Genomic DNA, 22,833 nt, shown 5'->3' with positions numbered 1-22,833 from the left:
TTCAAATGAACAATCTATGACCCTGAAACAGGAGAACATCATTTTAATCTTCATGTTTGTTTAGAAAGGGTCCGTGGAAAAAAAAACAAGAGATCCACCTACCCTGCTTGTTATTCTGCTGAGTTTGACTGAACTCCTTCAGGATATGTGGTTTCAATTTGTGAACATGTAGCCAGGAGCTTAATATACCATAGCGTGTATGTGCGTGTTTGCGTTACTTTTCCAGGTATGACATCACTAGCCCACAAGAGTCATGCAGCATCTCACTGAGCCCACATCAAGTCATATTTTATTAACATACCTGCTGTAGCTGAATCATCTGATCTCTCATCCACTTGCATGTGTGCTGTCATACAAGTCCATCTATATTATGTATATTAGATGAGCCTCTGAGACTTTTCTTTTTTTATCACTTACATCCAAATTAACATATTTATTGTGGCCAGTGTGCAGCACTGAGGGCAACGGTGAATTCCACACAAATCATCTGACTGAGTTATAAAATTAGAAGATGTCTTTTGGCTGCAGTCACACATTAACATGTGGAAATGGAGGCTCGGTGCAGCAACAGAGTGTAAAGGCTGATACTGCCATCATGTGGATCCAGGATGTAAAATGCCGTTTTGACCAACGTGCACGTTGGGGCCCAGCGCATGAGGGAGGGGGCAATCTATGAGGCACAGCTAGCTGACACTGAGGTATGTGCCTTTTCTAATGAGATTTATTAAACTCCAGATGTTCCTAGTTATGGCGATGTGTGCCTGAGATTTAGGAGGGTGAGACCTCCACCCTGTCAGTCTCAGAAGAGTGCTGTTTTACTGTCTGTCACCCCCACCAGCCATCAGCACCCAAAGGTGGCCTCACAACCTGACAACACCTCCTTACACACATGTAGCATGCTACATGTGTGCACACACACTGACACACAGACTTACAAGGCTAGCAAGAACTTCATAATTTTATAAACATCAAGACGTACAGTGAAAAAATCAGCTTATAGACATTGTATATACAGCATTTTAGGGTGTGTTTCATGTGCACTTTACAAAGTGTTCGGTTTCTCCAAAGCAAACTGTGTGTTCAGACCAAGGGACTAGGTGTTACAGACTGTTAATTTTCTACATCCAGTTTACAGGGTCCAGCACATTTTCATAGTGACAAGTAAAAGGAAACGGCAGTGCAAGTGTATAATGATTTAAAAAAAAAAAAGTGTCAGAATTTCCTAATCTTGCATTCCCTCTTCTCCTTGGCTCAGAGTTACTGTAGTGCTAACATTTTTAATAAAATGACCAAAACAGGTGCCAGTTGAAGTGCACCATGAAGACCTCATGAATCATCCTGGACTCCATTTTCTTCTGATGTCATGTAGTTGATAGAGGCATCAGCTGTGCTTGCTCCCTCTGCAGGTCTGGCAATGCACACTAACTGCTGACCAGGCTCCAAGTGTCTTTCTCTGACTAGCTGGCACAAAATAATTTCACCTTCCTCCTCCTTTGGCTGCTCAGATGGCAGGCTGCAGCTTGGTCAGGTTCCTTTGGTGCATGCTGTGGTGGCGCACCAGCTCGTCAGAGCGCGCAAACTTCTTCTGACAGTTGGACCAGCGGCAGGTAAAGGGCTTCTCACCTGAAAAAAGGGGGAACAAACAAGAAAGGAAAAACAGAAACATCATTGCTTGAGAGCAAACTAGCTCTTGTTTTACATGGATCAACATCAGGAGCGCTATCAGGAAAATTATCTCACTAGATGGAAAATGCAGAAGAAAATAAAGGTATACGCACTTGTTTTACCTGTATGAGTCCGAGTGTGAGTCTTAAGATGGTCTGACCGTGAAAACTTTCTCTGACACGTTTCACACTCAAAGGGTCTGACTCCTGCACAAAGATAACCAGGGTTTTTTGGCAGTGGCAGACAGAAAGACCAAAAGTGTGATGAAAGACTGTTGTACTTTACGAATACCGTTTGAAAAACATTTTAGATAAATGTGTGTCCCATTTCTAATTAGACTTCATTGTTTTCAACTCTCTTTTAATTTTAAATGAATTAAGAGTCCTGCTCATGTTCTGGTCAGACTTGCTGACATAGCAGTGTGCTAAATTCTGACTTTGTTTTGATGATTACCGTCGAACATATTTTAATAGTTTGTTTTTTTTTTTGCAGTAATTTTAGGTAATTAGGATATTCTGACAGCAATAAAATCAATAAAATCAATATCATGTTTCAAGTGAGTGGATGTAATGTTAGAGCCTTCTGGCAAAAGAATTTCCTTCAGAATTAATGAAGTTCTATTTTATTCTATACTATTCTATTCTATTTTACATTGAACTATCAGAGCACTTCAGTGTTTTCTGTCCATGTTTTGGTTGAAGCAGCTAACTGACAATTAATCTTGAGCTGTATATGAGCAAACCTGTGTGTCTTCGCTGGTGACGCTTCAACTGGTCTGAGCGAGAGAATCTGCGTCCGCAGTCGGTAAAATCACACTGGTAGGGCTTCTCTCCTGAAATATAAAACACTGCGTCATCATGATCCAACTCATTGCCATCTGGAACTCTAAGTGATATGCCAAAATGACTGTTGGTGTTTTATTAGTGCTCCTGTAAACAGTCTATTGTTAGCAGATGATGTTCATCTAGGGAAGGTCAACTGCACTCACATATTTTCTAATCCGCACTTTTCTTATAGCGCAACACATTCAAATCAGCCCACTCAACCACTCACTCATACCCCTTGAACATTGGAATTTGTAGGGGGACCCCATCGTTTTATTGACTAAAGCATTTGGGGGTCAGATTAGCAAAAAGGGGGTGAAAATCGCAGCTCACCTGTGTGTTTACGGCCGTGCATTTGCAGGTGCGATAGTTTGAAGTATCTCTTGCTGCAGCCAGGATAAGCACATACAAACGGGCGCTTCTCGTTGGGCTCTGACGACCTCACCCCTGAAGGAGCAACACTTGAGACCCTTCTGACATCCTTTCAGAAAGAGATGAAAATATGTTGATCCAGAGGTTCAGTTGGGACAGTAACTTATGCATAGTTTTTGATGTAATTGTGTGTGTTTGTTGTTATTAGGTGTGTTTTAACCTGACTGACTTGAAGCCCTCTGAAGACACCATGCGTGTGTATGTGGTACTGGGCACTGAGAAGCATGGGTGGAGGCAGGCCTGAGGGATCGCTGTCGTAGCTGGTTGCATGGCCACTGTAAGGAACAACAGAACAAATAACTGTAAAACTAAAAAAAAGCATATCAAAAAATATTGATTTTCATTTTTCCGAGAGGCAGTCATTTCTGATTCATTGTTTTGGTTGAAACTGGGTTGAAGGGTCAGATCTCGTGTGTCCAGTTTCTTGTATGATAGTCTTTGTCCTCTTCTACCTTCCTGTTACACTAAGATTCAAGAATACAACATATTATCTCTGTTACCTCTTCATGGAAGATGAAAGGTTATTCATTTGGTTCCATGTTACGCACTCCAGCTGAGATGCCATTTGGTACAGGTTATCACTGCACAAAACATAAAACAACAGAAAAACAAAAAATGATTTTCAAGAACTTTTGCACTACTTTGAATGATTTCGGCAGAGCCTCTCTCAACAAAATATGTACATTACAAGGTCATAGAATACAGTTTTGAGAAACAGGAAGACATATGTTTTGTCTTATCTTTATTTATTTGCTTAAATACTTCAGCGAGGAAATTCTTGAAAAAGGAAAACACTGGAAATATTTATGTTTCTGCGCATTCTCCATGTCACATATCTCCCCTTGTATGGCTAATGAAGACATTTGGATCTCCAAATGGTTCGCTTACTAACACATCCTGTCCACCCACCACACTCCCTGGCTTCATTAAAAACCATGGGCTCCATGCCATTCTTTACCTTGGCACATCACACTGGAGCATACAACCACACACTCACACACACACACACACACACACACACACACACACACACACACACACATTTGGAGATGTGATTGTGCTCCCTGCATGGGTGAGTGCCTCCGTGCCTAGTACACCATGGACCGACACATGACATCACTCTGTCCTCAGTATCATTAAAGGCGGGAAAGAGTTTCGGGGGAATTCTGGACAGCATTCCTTGAGAAGTCCTTGAGGGACGGATCATGATAGGTTGCTAATCAGCTCCGGCAAACTGTGGAAAGACTCACTGTTATTTGACATACATACACTGTGTATGTGTGTGTGTGTGTGTGTGTGTGCGCGTGTTTGGTTTGAGTGTTTCCAGTTCATGCCACAGCAAAAAACCTCTCTCTTGTTATCATCTGCTCCTCCAGTATTTGGGTTGCACATGTGCCTTTTCTCCAATAACATCACAGAGCGGCATTCAAAGAATTTCATACAAATCGACCAAGGGAGGTGTTTTCAGCAAAATGAAAACAAGTTGGGGAAAAAGATCTACAAAATAAGCACATTATCAGCCTTGACAAGACCTCCACCCGTGTAACTCACTATTCCTGATTTTTATTTTGCTTATTTTGCATTTTGCTTTGGGTGGGATCACCCATCAGCAGTGCATCACTTTGTGTTTGTGTTCAGCACCAGTGGGCAGCACTTAACTGCAAAACAAATTAGAATTCACATCTTTGTCAGTGCACGAGCAGTGCTGAGTTCACACTTCCAGAAATTACCAGCAAGTGAGCAAGCATGTGATGTCAAGACAAAGCGTTTGACATTTATAACAGATTGAGTGGTTCCTGGAACACTGAAAATGTGCTGGAAAGAGATAGGAAACAAGAATAGTTACACGTTACAACAACAAATACATGCAGGGACAATTAGACCTACCTGTTATAGTTTCTCAGCAAAAGGGGTTGGTTGTTGCCACTTGATTCTGAAGGACTGTGGCTCCCAAACACAGGTGGAGGAGCTGGGTACTGTTGGTCTACTATATTTAACAAAAGGCAAAAGGTTAACAAGAATAATAATTTTTAGTCAAGAACAGTGGTCCTTCTCATGTCTGTATTTTACACTGACCCCCTGACAGGGCTTGACATTCAAGCATAGTCACATAAGGCTATTTCTTCAAGTTATCATTAACCATATAAAGAACCACAGTGTATGTGCTTGCCCCTGTATGACTGTGTTTGGCAAATCCATAGCGGAGAAACAGAGCGATGATGGCAAGCAGACAGCGACAATTTTGTTGTGATATGTAAATGTGTGTTCAATGAATATGGGGAAAGGCATCCAGATGCAGGCTGTTACCTATGTTGTTTGAAGGCGAAAGTGTGTCCTCGTGTTTGAAGGAAAGGCTGGGGAGCTGAGGGGCATGATGAGAGGGAGTGTGCCCATAACTAGGGTTGCTGTCCAAAGCCATTGTTCCATAACCTGAGAGAGAACAGGAATAGAAGTGTCAGAAAGTAAAAATGATCATTTCATCTTGAAATTAATACAAACTGAAGTTTCCTTAAGGTCTCCCCGAATTGGTTAGATATGAGAATTTTTTTGTAGCTCCCATTCCCTCCAAGATTTTCTACCGAGAGACATTCATCAAAATATTAAATCTTCTTTCCATATAGCATATTCTTTCCCTCCTGCCATCTATCTTTGGCTTTGTGGTCACAATATTTATGGCAGGTGGAAAAAGAAATTTGGCATGATCATCTCAGACAGACAGTTATAATCTCAGAAATAAGCACGAAAGTAATAAAGTTGTATGAATGCTTGCTATATTTGTAAGTATTTAAAGGGCGTGTAATTGCGTACGGATAATTATAAACTTGCAATGCTCTTAGTAACAAATTTGCTCATATAGAGATGTACATTTATACAAGTATATTTACGTATTGATTTAAGCAAGTGCGTGTGTTTTTTCAAGTGCTATAAATACGTTTTCTATTTTTTTGCATAATCAAGAAAAATCAGAATGAAATGCCACATTGTGCAAGTCTAAAAATAAAACTCTATCTTTCAGATATTGAAGGAAAAAAAGGTAATCCTGAATTTAAATCACACCATAACAATTACTCCTTATCATACTATCGCTTGTAGTGACTAGCTTGCATGGTGGTAGTTGAGACACTTTATAAAATAAATAAAAATAAAAATGTGCAGAGTGGATGTAATGGATCTCTCTGACCAGAAAACTATCAGATCCATTCCTGACTCAGGACACAATGACCTGGAACAGCACAAAATATCCTCCCCAGACACAACACTCCAAGCAGACCCTAAACATCCACTTGCATAAAAAAACTTTTTGGCCAAGAGATGGACATTATATTTGAACAGAATCAAGAAACAACAAAAAAAAAATAACAAATGTCTATTTAAAGCTGTGCAATTAGATGATTCGATGAGCAGAGAAGACAGAGGGGTGTGTGATGTTTACCCTGGTTCCTGGGAGCAGAGGAGCTGTCCATGCAACCAGAGAGGTAGGTTCCACTGGGAAATACCTTGGGCTGGCCTGCAGTTGACTCCCCAAAAGGCCCGACCCGACAGGGGCCTGAGCCGGTAAGCTGTCCAGAGAAGTGCACTGTGAAGGCCCCGAGTCCACAGTGTGGATCCTCGATTGGGTCGGCGGTCCCCCAACCTGGTTCTTGCTTAATGAGAGAGTGATGGGAATGCACAGGATTGTAAGGAGAGGCGGGATGGAGATCGAGGAGCGTGCTCCACTGGCTGCTGCCCACAGACATGCTGCAGCCACTTGTAGCTCCGGGAAGGGAGGACATGGGGGGTCCTGGAGGTAAGAGAGTCAGATCTGACATGGTTCCACACGCTTCAGTCAGCATCGGGGCTGCAAGTTCCAGAGAGTCCAACAGAATAATGGTATTCCAGTGGAAGGGACTGTAGTGAGATTAAAAAGTCTTGTAGAAATAAACAGCAGTAGCTGCAAGATATTAAGAAGCCATATTTCCCACCTTGAGTAAAGAGAGTAAAGAGTATGATGACCTTCTTATCTGCAGTGGGTGGGAGTCTGTGAGGGTAACTGCCTTGTCCCTGTATCTCTATAATGTCTGCCTTTCTTTAGTCTCCTGAAGGCTCAAATACTGGGTAAATCATCAGATAGGGGGAGGAGCGAGCAGAGCTGTGGAGAAGATGACTCTTGCTTTGCTCTGACCCACACACAACACTTCTCAGTAGATTCTGACTAACAACACGGTTGCATGAGTGAATCTCGCTTTTTTTTTTTTAAATACATTATTCAAGTTTGGCTATTGCTCATACTTAATACTTGTGTTAGTGTGTGAGATTGAAAAGCAAGATGTTTTTTCACATTCTATAAAAATGAGGGCAATGGAAATGGTTTCAAAAACATAAAAGAGCTCATAGTAAGTAAAAGAGATGACTCTCATTAGAGTTGTAGTTAGTTACTTTGACTGCTATCTAATAGTGAGTGTTTTGATTTTAAATAGCAATATACTAGATACCTGAAAATGTACAAGTAAACAAGTATTGTGTCAAGTCAAAACATGAACTACAAGATATTAAAAAGACAGAAACAAAGTTTCATCTGTTTATCTGTTTTTATCTGCTGTGAATTTCCCATTTCGGTAAAAGTATTTTTAGCCACACAAACTGTATTGTCTTGGAACATGTCCACATCACACAAACACATAATTATTTATTAGTGGTGGAGAGGGAATCGAGTTTGTGTGTGTGTGTGTGTGTGTGTTTGTGTGTGTGTCTGCATGTGTGCATGTGTGTGTGTGTTTGCTTGTATAGTTAACTATGTGAGGAAAAATTTGAGCTGCAAATCACTTCAATGAGGAAAATCAAAGATATTCCAGTGCGTGTCTTTTTAAGACACCTCTCAGGTGAAGTTTGAGTGTTTGGATTGAATTTTAAGGTTTGGCTCATGCTGGGGCTGGGGAATGTATTATGTCAATGACTGTCCTCTCTTTGATTGCTGTACAAACACACAAGTGTGTACGAAAGTTCCTAAGAGATGGAGTTTTTGACATAATGTCAAGCTCAAGTCAATGCGGAACTCAGGAGGAATGCAGCTCTTTGGAATATGTCAATGACTTCAAGACAGCTGCTGTGTATCTTCTAAAATTACAATAATTGTCAAATTAGACAGAGCGTTTCTCCTTGTATTGTTTGGTGTAATAATGAAAGGTTTATGATTACACCACACAAATCTTTAGTGTTCACAAAGTGAAGTCTTGACATATCATTGAGGTAAGGTACTTTATTTGGATTAACTTAGTGAAAAGGTGAAATACCATTCAAATTGAATTTAGCTTTTCAATGTGTGGACCATTTGTTACTTCCACATAACATTTTGAGACAGGGGTGGGCAATTATTTTGGGTGGCGGGCTACATTTTCGATTTCATTTTTATGCGCAGGCCAACAAGGTATCATGTAAATTGAACAAAATGAAAATTGCAGTCTAAATATTTAATTTTTGGGGCATTTTATTTCAATTTTAAAGCCATGAATGATCACATAAATGTACTGACACTATTTTGTATGCAATCCTCCATACAAAATTTTTAAAAAGGAAGAAAAGGAGTTTTCAAATTCAATATTGATAAAAAATACCATATACATTTTCAAAGAAAGTAGTTTGGCATGTCAGATAAGAAAGTAAAATGGGGCGGATGTGGTCCGCGGGCCGTAAAATGCCCAGGTCTGTTTTAAGAGGATTTTTCCTCCAATGCTTTGTATCAAACTTTTTAGCCTCCATGTTAACGTCTGTTTGGAATTCAACTCATAATTTAAGGGGCTAACTTTTTTGTCGCCATGATTCTGTGATAAGTAGATAAGTAGATGATCCTGTCTTCTCTGTCCAAGCGATACAGTGCTAGAATCCGATTCTACCTTAGATATGCTGTTTGTAGTTAATGGTAACCTTCTTTTATAAGTCATCATTTACACTTTTATCAGTTATCATTTACACAATTCCAAACCCCTCCTTTTGATATGTTTTAACTCAACCACATGTAAGAAATAATGATGTGGACTTTTGAGAATTTTCTCACATGCAAAGTTGCTATTTGACAGAGTTGTTGGTGTGTTTTCCTGTCATGTTTCAGAGTTATTAGAATGTCTGTTTGATTAATTGACAGAGGAAGATTAATGCATGGTATAGACCATTCATCCTCCTTAACTTACTGTCAGGAAGAAGGGTCTCTAGATCCCTGATAAACGCATTATTGTTTTGTCTTACCATCAATACCATAGCAAACAGAAGTTATTCCAAAAAAGAGGCATTGCAAGGTCACTACTCAACTGATAGCAGTAGGCCACATATACAACCCATCATGGTGAGAATTAAAGAACACCTAACCAGTGCATACATTTTATAGGTTGATTTCTTTTTTGAAAAAAAATCATATGATCATTTCTGAATAGCATCAAAATCCTTTGCAAAATAGATAAGGTAGTGCACAGTCTGTGCTCAAGAGTGTTAGTCAATTACCATCTGGAATATTCCTCCAGAATTCCAGTGACATCACTGACCCCTAATTCAACTTAAAAAGAAGTGGTGAGTGAGTTGGAGGGAGAGGGGGCAGACCTTAGAAACCAGCAGAGGACAGGAACAGACAAATGCATGGAGAAAGTGAACGGGAAGTCTTAAAATAACATTTCAAATGACGACAGTAGCCAGTCAACGGCTGAGGTGGCATTCACAGAATCCTCTTTGACACAATTTCCACATTTTTAATGCATTTTAGCTTTTGTGGCGTTCCTCTTTAGAATTCAGTGAAGGGATCGTATGATACAGAGAGAAAGGAGTGGTAACATTCCTGCTGCTGATGCAGACCTGTTAACAGCAGCCTGAGGTCAAAGAAACATCCCTGTTCCTGTGAAACTGAACTAGGTTAGAAAATTGTCCTTTTTCACCTCTGCTTGGAATGATGGCTCTTCATGTTCTCAGTTTGTGATTCTATCTTTATTTTCTGCTTTGAGGCATATGCAGCTATGATTTCCAACAACCAGCAGGATCTGGCTCTCTCTTAGAATACTGCAGACCTCCTCAGGGCCCCACAGTCACTAACAGGCCCCCAAGCTCATGCTTCATTCCACACTTTTCCAGCAAATACATGTCTTTCACACATTTGCAATAAATCAGTAAAAATCTCAGGAAAAATTACCGGGACAATAGCAAAACTACAAACTTTAAACAGTTTTGTCGAATGAAACGGAAACAAAATTAGGAATAGAATATCAAGAGAGCTAAATGAAAGAAATCGGCAAGAGGTCACCAGAAATGTATAAAAATGTTCAAGAAATTTACCCTGAATTAGTAGGAAATCTACTGCAGTTACCAAAATTCACCAATAAAATCGTGACAGTGTAACAGTGGGAGTAAACCTGCGACAGAAGACCTGTGATTTGGAAACAAATGTGAAAAACACATGTATAAAATGAAACAGAGTTGTCTGTTTTCTGTTATATTTGCCCAAGTTTTGCATCTAAATGAAATAGTATGATAATCATATTATCTGAAAGCGTGTGATGACATCCACACAGGGTTCATAGGCTTTGAAATGACCCTTGAAACTAAATGCAGATTTATGAGTTTATACTATGGTAGAGCAGAAAACGAAATGTTCTCTGACATACTCTATTCTGGGAAACAGTGCAAAGGCAAGCCCATGTCCCAGAAGAACACCAAGACATTTAGAGGACGTCAACATTACTGAAAATTAATTTCTCCCTGAACAATTGGCAAACCTTCCGTTATCCACCCACTACAAACAAACACGGGCTAAAATAATGTACTGTATGTACAAAAGGTTGTGGCACAATTAAGAGCATCTTGCCAAAATTCAGAGAAGGAGAAAAAAAAAATGCAGAGCCTCTGAGCCAAGGCAAATGCTGGCTGTGCCTTCCCCAGCGGAGTCTTTAGAAAGGATTCATCAAAGGTGACGGGGGCCAGGAGAAAACAACCCTTTCAGGCCCAATGACGGATGGCAGTCCCCAGATACATCCATTCTTCAGATCAGTTTGTGGTTAACTCTGGGTTTAAAAAAACATCACTGTGAGGAGGGAGTAGAATGGTCACTACTACTTCTGACCCTCAGCAAGAAATACACAAGACCCGCACTTTCCACAACAAAACGAGTTAAAAGAAGAAATTTGAGAAGCTGGGTTCAGCCAAAACGTTGTATGATGAATTATACGGATATGCGACCTGACAGGGCACATGCAACAGAAATTACTTTTTCCACTTTAATAAATATCTGCATTTGTGCGATTGCACCTGATGACAGATGGGTCATTAAGCTTCTTTTTGAATCTCTGGATTAATTTACATAAAATAAATATATAAATAGAAATGCAACATGGTCAAATAAGCCTGCCAGAGAGCACTACTTTTTTTGATATGCTGACAGAAGCATAAGAAGTCTTCTTTACTTGTCTATTTGGGCATGGAAATATGTGGATAACAAACTCAGAAGCTGTTTCTTGAAAAGGATCAATCTCTCTTCCCTGTCTGTGGTGTGCGTCATTAAAAACAACTCAAAAAGGACAATTGTCCTCCTTTATTAAGTTCTGCTTGAGACAGTCAGAATGAGAAAACTAACTTGGACACACAGATAATCATCAGTCACTGCTCTATGTAAGAACTTGTACTGATTTTTTTTGGCATGTCAGTAATGACTAACCCAGTGTTTTTTATCCTCTCCTGAAAAATAACTAATTCTAATTTAATTCTTTCCCATATTTCCTCAATATCAGAGCGTAATATCAGATCCTGTGATAAAAGTAGAGTAAAGATATGTGGGAGAGTGAATAATTCAGGGTGCATGTGACACACAACACTCCTCCTGCTCTGATTCACATGTACAATTGTCTTTTTTTGTTTCACTTAAAGTTTCTTCTGCTACTTCACTCTCAGCTCCCTTTTCAATATTCATGCCATCCATCTTTTCGAATAGACCATCTGAGAAGGGAGCTGGTAAGATTCCATGACTGTTATTGTCAAACAATATGTCAGGCTGCTAATGACTCTCAGCCCCAACTCCGGTCATTCAATATTAAACTATATATTTTTAACAGAATGCTGTGATTTAGGTATGGTTTGATTTATTCCAAGTAGCATTTTAAGGATATTATAAGCATTAACTCTATCTATCTATCTATCTATCTATCTATCTATCTATCTATCTATCTATCTATCTATCTATCTATCTATCTATCTATCTATCTATCTATCTATCTATCTATCTATCTATCTATCTATCTATCTATCTATCTATCTGTCTGTCTATCTGTCTGTCTGTCTGTCTGTCTGTCTGTCTGTCTGTCTGTCTGTCTGTCTATCTATCTATCTATCTATCTATCTATCTGTCTATGATGGTATATACTATAAGTATATATTTATAAATAAAAAAATCTGTTAGTGTGTGTGTGTGTGTGTGTGTGTGTTTGTATAGTGGGTACATATATATATACACACACACACACACAGATATATATATATATATATATATATATATATATATACATACATACAGTATATATCACACTTGTTGGGCTGTAGTAGTTTTGAGTTAGAAGTGGGAAGTTACAGCCTGACAGTTGAGATGAGTCATTAAAGACTGCAAGATGTTTGATTGGAAATTGTGTCATAGTGAACAGCAGGTTATTCTTATACTTCCATTTAAAAATCCTTGGACATGTCTGTTATTTTATCAAACCACACTCAAGGAATTGTTGCTTACTGGATAACTCATGTCTCATCCCAGCAGGTGTGTGTGTGTGTCAAGATCAAGCCTTGCTGTTATCACTGCTTTACAGTAAACCACAATGTATTCCACACTGTCACACCCTAGCAGCTGTGACCAGAGTGTGAGCAGTCATCAGAAAATATTTGGGATATCTCTCCCAGTTACTGCTGTCATACCCTCAAGCCCCATACTGAGGGTTAGACAAGCAAATGTCTACAGGATGAGTCCAAAAGATTTCCTCAGTGATATGGATAAGCAAAATGACCCCAGATTGCAAAAATTTACTTTACAGATGATGGTTTCTCACTAATTTCCTTGGTGTTGGTTATGTAATCCGTTATTCTGACCACAATTGTTGCACAGTATAAAAAATGAATCTTTTGAAATGAAAAAAGGTTTTGTTTTTGGATAATTATTGAAGGACATTTTTGTAATTTGCAAGTACTTTCTTGTTTGTTTGTTTTTCATGCAATCCAAAATCATGAGAAAATGACGTAAATATATGACAAAGGATAACTCAAACAGCTGGGGAAAAAAAGGAAGACATTTAATCAAAATCTGCAAGGGATCTTTTTTAAATAAGTCGGAAATTGTCTCAAAGTAATAAAAAAATTAAATGATGAAACATTCTTAATGAGGTTTTCATAGTTTTTAATGTTTCAATAGATTATTTGTGTAATGTGGCCTCTAAAGCCCGCTACTCCGCAATTTACCCCTTAATGGAACTGATTTGAACTTTTTGGTATCCTTCAATTTAAAGACTTATTCGTCCCCCTCGCCTGTGAGTGTGTGCAATATAAACACATTCTGATAGCAAGAGACCGCTCTAACATGAACGGAGCCCCAGTTCCACTGCAATGAGTCTTTCTATCCAGGCAGAAACATCGGAATTCCTGGAAGACGTTTTGCTCTGCCATAATGTTGAAACAAAGCACACACATTCCACATAGGGGGGATTAACGGGCCCTCTGTGGAAGCTTCTTTGACGGATTACTGTGTTGTTATTTGTGATACGAAGTCGGCCATTAAGTGATATGGCAAGATAACAGTGGTATTCTTTGAGCACCATCATTAGTTTGATCTTCCTTGAAATTTGCCGAATCATTTCATAGGATTTAGCACAAAATTCTGAAGGTCCGCAAAGTTAAACAATCCGCTCAAAGCCAAATCAGGCAGCAACTCATGCCCAATTGATCATCTTGGTGGGGGTAGAGGACTGATCACAAAGGTTGAGCAGCTTTAAAAGCTTGCCACAGGCCTTTATACCATGATGTGATTGTTTTTTTTTTTTGTGGTGGATATTTTTGTGGTGTTATAATGATAGTAATCTCTGTTGCCACACAGCAAGAATGTCGTGAATCTAAGTTTCGGCCATTTCATGTCCATTTTGAGGTTACATGTCTCCTTTTGTCTGTGAGGGTGTCAAGGGAGAGAGAGTGGGTCCCTGGGTGCTGCGTGCAGCTGCAAACTTGCTGAAGCTGTTGGGTTTAAGATGGGTGGGGGGTGGGGGGTTAGGTAACAGATACAATAATACATAAATATTTTCTCTCCTTGCTACAAGACAAGAAGTTATTTGTTATTTGTGTATTTTGAACAAAGTATTAAAAATGTAAAAAGTACATTTTTACATGTGCCTTTGAATATTACAAGCAAAAAAAAATGCAAACAATAATTCACTTTCAGATTTTTAATAAAAATTAGGCAAAACAGGTATATTGCTTAAACAGCAAGCTTGGCAAGATGGTTCTGATTCATTCTGGCTGATTCTAACATGCCAAATGTTGCATGAAAATCCTTCTGCTGGCTTAATAAGAAAAAGGGAGACATTAATTCATTGCTGTAGAGAGAAGAGCAAAGACTGGCAGTGTAGTTCAAGCAAAATGATCCAACAATCATTTGCAGCTAACGTGATTTAGCTGTTAAGTTTGGAGGTCAAGTTAAGTTTCTCTACTTTTAAATTGTTTATTTGTTTGTTCCTTGCCTTGTGTGTGTGTGTGTGTGTGTGTGTGTGTGTGTGTGTGTGTGTGTGTGTATGTGAGTGTGTGTGTGGAGGGGAGTCAACTGAGTCAAGTAATTAAAAAGCTATTCACTCCACCTAGGAAGGCAGGGAAGTTACTCATGCAACGCATCCTGACAAGGTCACTGGCTGATAGATGAGCCTGAGCAGGGGGATTTTTCAGAGATTGTGAGGGTGAGCAGAACTGTGGGAACCAGACAATTAGTGGGTGGAAGGTAGGCAGCCATGTTGGATGATGACCATGAGACTGGTTTACATGGACACTCACCACTTGGCTGGCTGACAGGGAGAGTGCAGACACCTGGGCTCAACTTACTCCTCGCTCAGAGTCATTTATCTTGTAGGAGGATGGGCAGGCAATTTGCCAGCAGTTTAGGCAAAGCTATTTCTAATCAGACAAACCTGGATGTTGTCAGAAGAGACATATTCATTAAAACAAATATTCCAGACCTTCATGTAACAATGTATCCAGTCAAGACATTACCAGTCATAAGTTATTGACAGCTTGAGCACTATATGTGCTTATCACCAGTGCCTCCACATCAATTTACCAGTTTTGATATACACTGTATAATGTAAGCAATCGTAAAAATAAAGAAATTAAAAAAAAAAAAAACTGTCATTACTCATAATAACACACTCAATATTATTGTGTATTGCATCATCCTATATATACATGAGTATTTGGGCAGTATTTGAGTTTTCCGCTAAAATAAAATTCCATACAGAATCCCATAACATCCACACTCCCTAATGTCACCAAGTTTGTTGTGGAAAAATGATTGAAATATCTAAGTCTAGACCCATTTTTGATGAGATGCTAAAGTGAGATACCAACATAACATCAGTGATAGAATAAGTTTAATATATCCCCATTTTGTGCCTGTATATTTTTCTGGGCCAAGGAAGCAGATTGTTGTCAGTATTCTGAGTCAAATGGTTGGTAATTATGTATTTTCTTTACATTAAATCTTGGTCACACTGTGCATTTGTCTTTGTCATCCAAATATGGTTGGTGGCCAGCTGCGTGTCTCCAAGGAATGTGCATGTAGCAGACAAGTTTATCATATAGGGTACACATAAAAAGCTGCTTTTAAGTTTTCAACTTGGCGCAGATGGACCAACATATACAGGGATATGAGTCTGATATATTATTCGGTATTTAATATGTATCTGAAGATCATTTTTATCAAGTTTGCAAAGGTTAGATTAAAAATTAAATTTGAAAAAATTACAACAGAATTCTAGCAATCAGATAATTGTCCTGTGATCAGTGTCATTAATATACACTGTAGAAGTCTAATATCCATTTCATTATAGAGCATTTTGACCTGTATATTGAAAAGGCTACAAGGCATTATAACACAGAGTGGCATTTTAAAGACCTTCTAAAGAATACTAAAACATGTCTCATGTGCACCTGGAACTTCAAAGCCCCCCAAACTCTTACTCTGGACTTGAAATACACCAGGCACTTGACAACAGCTGTTAATCAGATAATGAAAACCCCAGAGTTACACAAGCACACTTGTGAGGAAGCAACTATAAATTCCTTGCAATGACAGCATACAAGGGCAGGGAGAGAGCGAGGGTGAGATTTGGTACCAGGCATTTCCCTTCCCTACAGAATGAAGCATCATAGGAACACCACAGTGAAACACTCCATCAGCCATTCCCTCACAGCATACTATTTTATGGTGTGTATCCTGTAGAATGTAACAGATCCCTGGCTGTAACTGCTAAAAACACCAGATCGCTGGGGAATTTTGACTTTGACATGACATATTTTTGCGGTTCAAAAAAAAAGAGTAGCAAAAATGAAATGTGAAAAAAACAACAAGAAGTGCAAGTCATGGAGCCTTAGGGAAATGGAAAGCACCCCGCAGTATCCTCACCCCTGGACATCGCCTGCTCAAACACTTCGAATATTGGAAACCCGACTCCTGAGTTTAAGGGTGAACTAATGCACCACTTACTCTCTTCACCTCGATCACCCAGTGACCTAACATTTTAACAATACGCAGGATCCCACAAAGTACAGAGGCCCAGCAAGTGCATCCACAGGTCAGTGGGGTCATTGTGGGGGATTGTTGCCCTCTGACACTGACTCAATGTTTCCGGGTTGGAGGCTCTGAGATGGGCCTAGTATGGTGGTCTACAAAGATCAACTGAAGATAACCTCCAGGTTCACCGCTCTTACTATCACCTTAGTGATGCAGGGTTAATCCCCCCAAAGAGGGGATTGATATAAAATATAGGCTATAGGAAGTAATGAATGAGAAGATTTAGGAGGTTGTCTCACATCTGATGGGAGGATTGTATAAAGTTAAGGCATTTAATTCATTTATGCATTGGATCAAAAGGAACATTTTTTCAGGTATTTTAAGGGAATCAGAATAATTCATTGTACAATCGGTGTGCAAAGAGGTGAGGCTGGTATCGCAACTAGTCGACTATGCCTTTAACTGCATGAACCGGAACAGCAAGTGTTTCGCCGGCGATATTGCCTGTTCTTTTCCGCTCGGGTCTCCGCAGTGGTGGGAGCGTGGATTTCGTCGTCTAGGCTCACATAGTCACCGAAAATGAGTGTACCGGCATTCATCGACATAACGGAAGAGGACCAGGTACGTCTTATATTTCAGACGCCACGTTGTTCCGATCTTATCGGAACGACTCGCTAAGCGAATCAGATCATCCACATACATTAGCACGTTAGCTAGCACAAATGCTAGTCGCTTCATGGAGGTACCATTACGTGCCGTTTGTTAGCTAATTTAGCAGGGGTGTATGGGAAAACATACACGCCTGTAAACATTATCCCCAAATCTATGATATTGGATTATAGCATCTCTTTGTGTTCAGACTGTTGTATTTACAGCTAACGCTGTCAATCAACGCAAACTTTACTTACTAAGCAGACAGCTAAGATTAACAGCACTAAGTGCTTGGGTTAATAGTATTTTGGTCAACATACTGGTTAACTGGTACAATTAAAGGTCGTTTTCTTGATACAAAAGCAGGGGATTACAGATACATGTTTGCATTGTATTTAAATGTCATTGCGCAATAAAATACATTGTACTTTTTGCGAAATTATTTTTGTGTACAGGCGTCAGAGCTGAGGGCCTACATCAAGTCCAAAGGAGCAGATATCTCCGAGGAGAACTCTGAGGGTGGACTCCATGTAGATCTGGCACAGATCATCGAAGCGTGTGACGTTTGCCTCAAGGATGATGATAAAGGTAATGATTTATTTCATTTGTTTTTCATACAGTGCCAGCAACAAGCAATAAATTGTTTGCAGATACTATTGCATTGTCCAAAATTACATTCTGTGTGCTACAGGTAGATTATATATGGTATTAATAATTTAGCAACTTCACAGTAACATGTCTACTCAACCCAAGTATATCAGAATTTTTATTTTATTGGACAGGTTTGGAGTCCTTGTGCTCTATTGTCAATGTCTCACCGCTGCATTTCATTGTCGTATATCAGTATTTTCTTCAATGCAGTTTTCAGGTACTCTACATTTTCTCAAAAATGTATGCAACTGTTGTAATGCTATGTAATAGTATACAACATATAGATATATAATATTATACATGTTCTGTATTGAGATTTTGGTCATATTTTAGTGTCCTTGCTATTTGTTTCATGTTGTAATGAAATTTTGAAGTCAGCTTTATTTTAAAAATGCTGTTTATTCATTTGGCACAGGTGTGATGATGGGCTTATGGCTGTTACTCTGTCGGGGGATGCTTATTATCTGATCACTGACAAAATGATTTGTTTGCCGTGGAAAACAACCATTCATTCGGAATTTAGCTGTCTAATTTTGTAAAATAAACTCTAAATCTAAATATTCATCAAGTTATTAATATATGTTACATTTATTCAAGCAATCCTGTGTTCACACACAATATGCTAAAACAAATTATCCTCACAGCACATTTAATAATGGAAATATGAAATTGTTTCCCATCAAGGTCTATGTTTCAATTGAATATATCTACTGCTGCATAAATGTATTAATGCTGCCCTTTTCTGTATCCCTCTGTAGATGTAGAAAGTGTGATGAACAGTATTGTGTCCCTACTGTTGATCCTGGAGACAGAGAAGCAAGAAACTCTCATTGAGAGTCTTTGTGAGAAACTGGTCAAATTCCGTGAAGGAGAGAGACCCTCTCTCAGGATGCAGTTGTAAGTTCCCATTTGCCCCTGAACTCATTCAAAGAATCTTCTCTTTTTTAATTTCTTTAAAAGTCATAAGACTAACAATTCCAGCTGTTCTGATGTTAAGTAGGTTACTGCTGGGTTATTTTACACTTTTGGTAAAGCAATCACTTCAGCATGATAACATGCTAACATGTTACATGTTAACATGTTAACATGATTTTATTTAGATTTTCCAAAAGTACATGTAGAGGAAATTTGGAGCCATAGCACCAAAAAACTATTTTTAAAAACAAGAGCTTTGTATTTACTGATTGGTCTGCGTTAACTGCAAATATAATCTCTATCTTGAACTGAACAAATAAAAAACATTTCCTTTTTTGTTACAGGCTGAGTAACCTGTTCCATGGCATGGATGAGAATACACCAGTAAGATACACTGTCTTCTGTAGCCTCATTAAGGTGGCAGCGACCTGTAATGCCATTGCCTTCATCCCAACGGACCTTGATCAGGTATATGTTGGCAAAGTAAAAACCTGTCTATATTTATCCACAGAATCCTTTTTTTTCCTCAATAGAGCATTGTTTTTTTTCTTTTCAATTTCACTTAAATGCACATGTCCATCGGAACAGGTCCGAAAGTGGATTACTGACTGGAACCTGAACACAGAGAAAAAGCACACTCTTTTGAGGCTTGTATACGAAGCTCTGGTGGACTGTAAAAAAAGGTAAGTAAATGCTCAGTCAAGTCTTATATAATTGCTGAAATGTCGCAGCCCTCATCAATAGAGATAGATTTTTCTCAGTTTTACAATGCAATTTTAAGTTGAAAACTTTGGGTGATTATTTCTTTTAATTAAACCTTAATTTGTTTAATATGATATGAACAAAAGTTCTAATTCTGTTCATTAATTTGAAATAATGGTTCTATAGTTAGCCTGTGGATGTTAGCCTGTGGTCTTTCACTTGTATTACAAATAAAGCTATAAATATTTGCAGTGAGCCTGCAGCAAAAGTGATGGTGGAGTTGTTGGGGAGTTACACAGAAGACAATGCTTCACAAGCACGTGTTGATGCCCACAGGTAAACCTGAAGCTCTTGTGTTTTTTTTTGTTTATTTTTTGAGTTTTGTTTTTCATAATTCAACCTTGATTTACTGCACACCCTTTATATATTTGAATTTTCCTCTACAGATGTATTGTTCGTGCTCTCAAAGATCCCAACACCTTCCTCTTTGACCACCTGCTAACCTTAAAACCAGTTCGTTTTCTGGAGGGAGAACTCATCCATGATGTGAGTGCCTCAGGATGGTCAGATTGCCCGCGTTTTTTTTCTTTGCAGTTGACAGTCTACTCAGTTAAGTTTATGCATGTTGATTTCGGCTAGTATCCATCAAGCTCAGTCGTCTGACAACCTCTATGCAATGTAATTGATGGGTTTAGAAATGTTGTCAATTACTTAAAGGAAACGCATAATTAGAAAAATGACTAAAATATTAACTTTATCCTGTCAGTAAGAATGTTCTCTCCAGTGTATCCGTGGATACAAGTTTCACAGCTTTGCTCCTTCCTTCCTTTGTTTCCATAGCTATTAACAATCTTTGTGAGTGCAAAACTGGCAGCATATGTGAAATTTTACCAAAGTAACAAGGACTTCATTGATTCTCTTGGTAAGTATATAGCTTGAAGTAGGAGTTAAATTATTCTGTTTGAAGACACAAACAAAAGGGCTTTATAAATAATTTTGATTTACTGTTTTTTTACATAATGCTCTGCTTTTAAGGGAGAGGGGAGAGATGACAGATTTGCTGGCCTTGGGCTTTACTGAATGTGTGTTTTTCCAACTTGAACTACATCTCTTGCAACAGTGTTCCAAAGCAGTTCTGCTTGGATTTCTTTTACAAGCATTAAAGTAAAAGGCCTTTCATTTGTTTCAAAGCAGATAAAATTTTTATTGCACAGCAGCAAGTTGTAGTTTAGGGGGAGACAATGATTTTGATAGTTCTTATTTTATTTAATTTTCTATTTTCGACCACATCCAAAAAATTGCCTTAGCCACCGCATTACACTTTAGAAGTTGCTTTACACTGGTCTCACTCATAAAGGTTATGCCAATTTCCTGCACTCTGATAGTTATCTGTTGACAGAAAACTGGAATGTGTGTGTGTGAGCAGTGTGCCTTTTCTCACTACTGGATGATTAGTTGTAATTACAAGTGTGTGTGTAGGATGGACTCTCCAAACAGAAAATGCAGAGTGGTGTTTTGGTTAATAAGTAGATTCCCTGCCTACAGGTCCATAACTGTAGAATCAGTAATCACTGGGAAACTCCCAAAGTCAGGAGTAATGGACCATGACTGTTTTTTACTGTTCCACAGGCCTGTCTCATGAGCAAAACATGGCCAAGATGCGCCTGTTGACATTCATGGGCATGGCTGCAGAATTCAAGGAGATTTCCTTTGACAACATGCAGCAGGAGCTGCAGATTGGAGCTGATGATGTCGAGGCTTTTGTCATTGACGGTAGAAGCATTTCATGTCAATTAAATTGCAGCAGTCCACCCTTATTAAATGTCCCGCCTCTCACAGCGAGGCAGTTAAAACAAAAACATTGAATAGTGTCCGCTTTTGCATGTACGGTACTCTCAATTTGTAATCGGTTTACTTGTATTCAGTGTCACAGTTTTTGTCTATTTCTTGAAGTGGAATGCAGTGATCAGAAATCATCCGTAGGATTTTACTAACTGCGATGGCACATGATCAAGAATAGCATTTTAGTGCTGAGTAACAGGGATTTGCATCCTCTACAATTTTGCATGTAGATTCTTAAAACGTTGATGTCAGATGATCATTTGGTGCTTGTTGTTGGTGCTTTTACTTTTTTTTTTTTTTCTTCTAATGCTTTTGTTCGGTGTCCTTTTTTTTATAGCTGTTCGGACCAAGATGGTTTACTGCAAAATTGACCAGACACAACGAAAAGTTGTTGTGAGGTAACTATGTTGTCAAACTTTCATATTTAATTGTTTAACGTGTCTATATTAGATTAGAATATGTTTGATACCATTCCAAGCCACCACAAAAGATACCCTGTCCAGCTGCCATATGTTAGTGGATCGCTTTAGCCTCAATTACACACCCTTAAGCATTGATGGACACCCTGCTTCACCTGACTCGATAATAAACATTTTGAGACCACTAAAATAATGCACTTGTCCTTTAGCATATCATATTAATTGCTAATGTGATTGTTAGAATAGTTTACTTAATAAGACAGTAGTGTTTGTTTGTATTTTTTTAAGCCCTGATAATGACATCCCTTAGCTTTTTTCTGTAGCCCTGTCAAATCCATCCTAATTCAGTGAATTATTGGGTCTCTAATAACGTGCTCCAGGAATAAAATGGTATCGTAATTCTTGTTTTCCTAAATCTGTGCAAAAGAATTGTCTGCGGTCAGTCTTTTTACAAAATGTCAGGTTCTGGCCTGTTCAGCTCTGCTGAAAAATGTAAAATGTTTTATGGCTCTTCTTCGATATGGTTTGGACCTAGAAGTTTCTGCTAAAGAATATAATTGATGCGCTGTAGATTTCAAATGACCATGTTTTTGTAGGTTATTTATTCTTGACTTCTGCCTGTATTATTTTGTCAATTTAACATTCTCTGTGTTATTTTCCACTCAATCAGCCACAGCACACACCGAACCTTTGGCAAGCAGCAGTGGCAGCAGCTGTATGACAGCCTCAGCTCTTGGAAAGGCAATCTAGCCACTGTCAAGACCAGCCTATCAGCCCTGTCACCTTCCGCTTAATTCCACGTGAACATGACTGGCCAGACCACCTGACCCTTTACCATCTTCTACCCTCCAAATTCCTCAACTGAAATAATCAGTTTTTATATTCCTCCAATAAAACAACAGTGGATATTACCATTAATTATGTCTGTCTGTTTAAATATAAAAGTGTGCAAGAGTTTGTTTTGGGTTTAATCAACATAATA

General features: G+C 38.8%; 2 protein-coding genes across 5 annotated transcripts; one reads left to right on the top strand and one right to left on the bottom strand.

Moving 5' to 3' along the window:
• Positions 1-980: 980 nt before the first annotated feature.
• wt1b (WT1 transcription factor b) lies at positions 981-6,950 on the bottom strand. 4 transcript variants are annotated; one of them, XM_086174766.1, is made up of 9 exons: positions 6,355-6,950; positions 5,229-5,351; positions 4,809-4,908; positions 3,422-3,502; positions 3,082-3,196; positions 2,823-2,970; positions 2,408-2,497; positions 1,779-1,871; positions 981-1,623 (listed from the first exon to the last, which is right to left on the bottom strand). In XM_086174766.1, exons 1-9 carry the CDS (start codon positions 6,752-6,754, stop codon positions 1,502-1,504), a joined length of 1,272 nt encoding a protein of 423 aa, XP_086030892.1. In that variant the 5' UTR covers positions 6,755-6,950; the 3' UTR covers positions 981-1,501. The 4 variants fall into 4 exon arrangements, with proteins under 4 accessions (XP_086030892.1, XP_086030895.1, XP_086030894.1 ...); XM_086174769.1 differs by having other exon boundaries at positions 1,788-1,871; XM_086174768.1 differs by having other exon boundaries at positions 3,091-3,196.
• Positions 6,951-17,198: 10,248 nt separating this feature from the next.
• Positions 17,199-22,764, top strand: eif3m (eukaryotic translation initiation factor 3, subunit M). The gene is made up of 11 exons (XM_086174756.1): positions 17,199-17,292; positions 17,778-17,910; positions 18,732-18,870; positions 19,233-19,356; positions 19,477-19,571; positions 19,843-19,926; positions 20,037-20,136; positions 20,431-20,512; positions 21,220-21,363; positions 21,770-21,830; positions 22,522-22,764. Exons 1-11 carry the CDS (start codon positions 17,251-17,253, stop codon positions 22,643-22,645), a joined length of 1,128 nt encoding a protein of 375 aa, XP_086030882.1. The 5' UTR covers positions 17,199-17,250; the 3' UTR covers positions 22,646-22,764.
• The last annotated feature ends 69 nt before the right edge of the window (positions 22,765-22,833 follow it).

The sequence above is a fragment of the Fistularia commersonii genome, chromosome 27, assembly GCF_037954325.1.
Source record: "Fistularia commersonii isolate RoL2024-O1a breed Wild chromosome 27, RoL_Fcom_v1.0, whole genome shotgun sequence".
Classification (NCBI taxonomy): domain Eukaryota; kingdom Metazoa; phylum Chordata; class Actinopteri; order Syngnathiformes; family Fistulariidae; genus Fistularia; species Fistularia commersonii.
The sequence above is the reverse complement of the archived record's forward strand: the minus strand, read 5'-3'. Positions and strand labels throughout refer to the sequence as shown.